Below are 5,752 nucleotides of genomic sequence, written 5' to 3' on the forward strand. Positions count from 1 at the left end.
AGTATTCAAGTGGTGTATTCAATCGGTAGTAAAAGGTGCACGTCGGTTCAAATCGATTTTCCTTAACTTGCACGTACTAGGGTTTTAACCTTTGATTCACTAACTTATTAATAGAACTTCTAATTACACACTTCTTATATAAAAATCACTCTTAACCCCCAAATTTAATACACACACCTCACCAACTAATCACACTATCAAAATATGCAAAAATCCTAATTTATGCTAACGATAAAATGAAAGATGAAACTCTTGATTCTATGATTTATTGCAACTATGGAGGACGTAAATGGGTAGTAAAGATATTTAAAAGTAATTTATTTAAAATAAAAGGAAATTTTAAGAAAATATGGAGAATTTTTCAAGTTCTTACACTCTCTCCCCCTTAAAAGAATTTCGACCTCGAAATTCATACCTTGATTCTTAAACAGCTCAGGATACTTCTCTTGCATATCTGTCTCTAGCTCCAAGTTGCTTCCTCCATCTCATGGTGTTTCCAAAGGACCTTAACCAGTGAAATTTGTTTATTTCTCAAGCCCTTCACCTTCCGATCTAATAGTCAAACGGGTCGTTCCTCGTAGGTTAAGGACTCGTCAAGTTCAATATCTTCCAGTGGCAAAACATGAGTCGAATTCAGGTGATATTTCTTAAGCAAAAAAAAAATGAAAAATATCATGGATCCGGAATAGACTGACGGGTAACTCCAGTCGATAAGTCACTTTTCCTACCCGTTGAAATATGTTAAAAGGTCCTATGTATCTTGTTTGCAACTTCTTCCTTTTTCATGTTTTAATCTTTCCTTTCAGTGGAGTAACCCTAAAAAACACTTTATCCCCTACTTCAAACTCCAAATCCTTCCTCCGATGGTCGGCAAAGATCTTTTGTCGACTTTGGGACGTTTGAAGCCTCTGACGTATCACCTTTACCCTTTCGTAGGTTTCTTCAACCCATAGTTTTGTGGCCGGATCTATAATTTTCTTCTCTCCTACTTCATCCCAATGTATTGGTATCGACATCTTCGTCCATAAAGTGCTTCATATGGAGCCATTTGAATAGAAGAATGATAACTATTGTTATACGTGAATTCAACCAGTGTTAGATATTGGCTCTAACTCCCACCAAAATTTATAATACAGGCTCTCAGCATATCCTCAAGAGTTTGAATGGTCCTCTCAGACTGTCCATCGGTTTGAGGGTGATACGTTGTACTATAACTCAACTTAGTTCCTAGAGCCTCTTGTAGCTTCTGCCAGAATCAAGATACAAATCTAGGATTTTTATCTGATACTATACTTACTGGTACCCCGTGTAATCTCACAACCTCGTCCATATAGAGTTTGGCAAGTTTCTCCAAAGAGTATTTCATATTAATTAGCAGAAAATGTGTCGTCTTAGTTAATCGGTCCACTATAACCCAAATCGCATTACGACCTTTTTGAGTTCGTGGCAACTCTGATACAAAATCCATCGTTATGTGCTCCCACTTCCATTCAGGTATCTCTAAAGGCTGTAATAGACCTGACGGTTTTTGATACTCAGATTTCACTTGTTGACATAAGGCACTTTTGCACAAATTGGCAATCTCCGCCTTCATATTATCTCATGAATACAGACTTTTGAGATCCTGATACATCTTGCCACTATCTGGATGCACCGTGTGCCTAGAGCGGTAAGATTTCTCCAAAATCGTCTTCTTCAATTCTTCGTCCTTGGATACAATGACATGATTTCGAAACTTTAGAATCCCATCGGGACCTAGATTAAAATCAGGAAATTCTCCTTTCTTCACTCTTTCCACCCACTTTTGTACCATTGACTCTTTCTTTTGAACCTCTTTAATTCGGTCCAACATTGTGGACTTCACCTCAATATTCCCAAAAATAACCTTTCGCAGCTCAAGACGAGGGTTCCATTCACATACATTTTCTAACAAGTTCTACTCTTCCACCATTAAACCTGCTAGTTGAGCCTTCCAACTTAAAGCATCTGCTACAACATTGGCCTTTTTCGAATGGTAATTAATGATACAATCATAATCTTCTAAGAACTCCACCCACCGACGTTGTCTCAGATTTAGCTCCTTCTGAGAGAATAAGTACTTAAGGCTCTTATGGTCTGTATACACCTCAAATGTCATCCCGTACAAATAATGCCGTCATTTCTTCAAAGCAAACACAACTGCTGCAAGCTCTAAGTCATGGGTTGGATAATTTTGCTCATGAAATTTTAACTTCCGAAAAGTGTAGGCAATTACATTCCTATTTTACATTAAAATACACCCTAATTCTTCTCTCGAAGCATCAGTATAAACCGTATAGCTGTCCTTCCCAGAGAATTAGTAGGCAAGGGCCTATCATCACTCATTTCTTTTTTGCAGATGAATCACTCATGTAAAGCCAATACTCAACAGGGCAATGAAATCATGAAGGTCCTCAAAATGTATGAAGAGGCATCAGGTCAACTGATCAATCTAGATAAATCAGCTATATTTTTTAGCAAAAACATGTCTCTGGAACAAAGGAAGGAAGTGTGCAGTGCTTTGGGTGGAATGGTAGAAATGACACAAGGAAAATATTTTGACCTCCCAATGGTGATAACAAGAACAAAGGATCAGGTGTTTGGGTTCATCAGAGAAAACATAAGAAGAAAGATTCAGGACTGGAAAAACAAGTTCCTAGTGCAGCAGGCAAGGAAGTAATACTGAAGGCAGTATTTATGGCAATGCCTACTTATGCCATGTCCTGCTTTAAACTATCAAGGAAGCTGTGCAAAGACATTACTACATCTATGGCAAGCAACTGGTGGGGAGAAACAGATGGGAAAATCAAGATGCATTGGTTGTCATGGAAAAAAATTGCATTGAAAAGATCTGAAGGGGGACTGGGATTCAAGGATATAGAAGCTTTTAAGAAGGCTTTGTTGGGGAAGCAGATCTGGAGGATATTAACCAAGCCAAATCTACTTGTTAGTAAAGTATTGAGAGCTAAGTATTTCCCCAAGGATTCCATATTCAAGCGCAAGCCTCAAAAGAATGCATCTTGGATCTGGCAAGGTCTGTTAGGAGCCAGAAGCTTAATCAAAAAAGGTGTGATCAGGAGGACTGGCAATGGGAGAAGCACAAACATATGGGAGCATCAATGGATCCCAGGATCATCCTCTGGTAAGCCTACTACCCCAAGACCCCTTAATAGTTCATTGAAGATAGTGCACGAGCTTATCAATCATAAAAGATGGGATAGAAATATCATTTTTAGAACTTTTAACAGGAAGGGAGGATAGCTACTTTTGGCAACACAATGCAGGAGGGTTCTACTCTGTTAGTTCAAGGTACAAACTTCTGATAGAAGAAAGTCGTAGTATAGAGAAGGTAAAATCAGGTGAAGCAGGTCCAAGTATAATGGAAGGAAGTCAACAGTTGAAGCAGATGTGGAACACCCTTTGGAAGCTCAATATAAAACATAAGATTAAGCTGTTTATATGGAAATGCATTAAGGGTCCGTTTGTTTTGGGTGAAAATGTTTTCCAGGAAAATATTTTCCTAATTTCCCGTGTTTGGTTGCACAAAAGTTACTGAAAACATTTTCCTATGTAAAATATTTTCACTCATCTTATGGAAAACAACTTCCCTTCCAAATTTACTGAAGTTGTTTTCCGAAATGTATGCATCCCGCCTATAGTATGTTCCAAACTTACTGAAAACATCTTGTAGTATGTTTTTTTTTTTTAGTGTAAACATGAGGATTCGAACCCAAGACCTCTTCCTTACACTCCCTCCCCCGTACCACCCAACCCAACCCTCCTCCTAGTATATTCAAAATCAAAAAAAAAATCTCATCCTGCTCATCCTATGCTAATAATTAATTATGTATAATAGGGACATTCTTTTCTAGAGAAACTTTCAGCAGTGAGAGTGCAAGATATATGTCACAATAAGCATTGCAAGTGATTTATATTTGACACTAAATGGCTAGCAATTTGTTTATTGCTTAAGGAGATATTTTTTATTCATATATACATTTCTCCAAGATTTTTTAAAGTTAAACAATGAGATAAATTTTCTTATTTTGCATGGGAAGAAGCATGTAGTTATAATGTGTAGAAAGTAAAGATAGAGATAAAAGTGAAAATATTTCAAAAGTTAAACAAACACTAGAAAAATGAAGTAAGAAAATATTTTCAATAAACTAACCAAACACCTGAAAATGATGAAAGGGAAATGAATTTCATGAAAAATTACTTCCACGGAAAATATTTTCCCAAGGAAAACATTTTACTTCCAACCAAACAGACCCTAAAAGGGTATTGCTAGTCAGAGAAGTAATTTTTAGAAGGACAGGAATGGGAGATCCAGTATGTAGAGCTTGTGGGGAGAGCCAAGAAACAGTGGAACATTTACTCCTAAGCTGCCCGAAAACTTTGGACATATGGAAGGTGGCCCCTATTCAATGGGATGGAGCTAGAGACCAACACAGAGACTTTAAACGATGGTGGAGCAAGATATCAGAGGCAAAGACAAGACCAGAAGGGGCACAGCATATTGGACTGACTGCTAACATTTTGTGGCAAGTGTGAAAAGAAAGAAACAGGAAGGAATTTGAAAACAAAATAGATGTCCACCAGTGAAGACAATGAACAAGGTTCAGAAGGAGTGGTTGGAACAAGAGGAGCTAAGGAAAACTAAGGACAAAATGAGCACAAGAGAAACAACTTTCAACCATACAATACATAATCAGGAGCATGAAGATGAGGGGATCATAACCCTGGAAGTGACTACAACAAGCCAGCAAAGGCAGTTTTCACTTGGAATTAGAGCTATAGCTAAGATATATCCGCACACAAGGATTGCAAAATGGGCACTAAAGGAGAGAACACTTGGAACCAAGATCCTTGATGATGCGGTAGCAGTTAAACTGGTCTTAAGTAAAGCTATTGAACAGCAATCGGACAGGATCAAAATCCTTTCCTACAACAAGGAGTTACTAAGATAGTTAAGGCATCAGAGCTCCTCAGAAAGTCGTATAGCAACAGTGATTGATGACATTACTGAGTTGCAGAAGATGTTTCGCATGTGCTCTTTTGAATTGGTTAGCGAAGAAAATATGACAAATTGTAAAAGATTAAGTTCTTATGCCTTAGGCATTCTTTTGGATGAGGAATGGTATTTTCCTCAGTGCAATTGAGCACTAGTTGTACAGCTTTTCAAGCCTTTGCTCGCACATGTAAATTCCCTTTATAATGAATGGAAAAATCCTATCGTTTCGTGAAAAAAAAAAGATCAGACTATCTAGAAGTAATCTATGCCTAGGTTGGGCAGCGGAACCAGAGATGCAGGTACAAGTCTGAACCCTGTCAGGAGTTTCGGAATCGAGTAGGCGTTATAGTTCTGCGAAAGGTACAAGTTGATGGCCAACTGCGATAAAATTTTCAATATAGAAGCAATGTCTAATATCTCCAATTCTTTATTCTTAATGAAAACCCACAGAATTCTCAACAAATTAGATACTATCCCATTTATGTGTTCAATCTTTCTTGCCTTAAAAAAAATCTCTCATCAGTTCATTGTATCTCCAATCTTTTTTGCCCAAAAAATAATCTCTTCAGCTCTTTCTTCGCTAAAAACCGTGAATATCTATCCGTTTTAGGTTAAAAATCTCTTCAACGAGTTTTGGCATGCTGCAAAATTTTCAAGATATTAAAGTAGCTCTATCCTACTAAGTAGATGTAGTCTCTGATACTCTTGAAACTTTGATCT

General features: G+C 37.5%; 1 protein-coding gene across 1 annotated transcript; it reads left to right on the forward strand.

Moving 5' to 3' along the window:
• Positions 1-2,715: 2,715 nt before the first annotated feature.
• On the forward strand, positions 2,716-4,572 carry LOC140014647 (uncharacterized). Its single transcript, XM_072065726.1, has 3 exons — positions 2,716-3,160; positions 3,267-3,494; positions 4,337-4,572. Exons 1-3 carry the CDS (start codon positions 2,716-2,718, stop codon positions 4,570-4,572), a joined length of 909 nt encoding a protein of 302 aa, XP_071921827.1.
• The last annotated feature ends 1,180 nt before the right edge of the window (positions 4,573-5,752 follow it).

Source organism: Coffea arabica, chromosome 9e (assembly GCF_036785885.1).
Source record: "Coffea arabica cultivar ET-39 chromosome 9e, Coffea Arabica ET-39 HiFi, whole genome shotgun sequence".
NCBI lineage: Eukaryota > Viridiplantae > Streptophyta > Magnoliopsida > Gentianales > Rubiaceae > Coffea > Coffea arabica.

Excerpts from the sequence above, each read along its gene's own strand:
- LOC140014647 (XM_072065726.1), top strand. The coding sequence starts at position 2,716 with ATGGCAATGCCTACTTATGCCATGTCCTGCTTTAAACTATCAAGGAAG. Across the intron at positions 3,161-3,266 it reads GATCCCAGGATCATCCTCTG|GAAGGGAGGATAGCTACTTT; the intron begins GTAAGCCTACTA and ends AACTTTTAACAG. Across the intron at positions 3,495-4,336 it reads TATATGGAAATGCATTAAGG|GAATGGGAGATCCAGTATGT; the intron begins GTCCGTTTGTTT and ends TTAGAAGGACAG.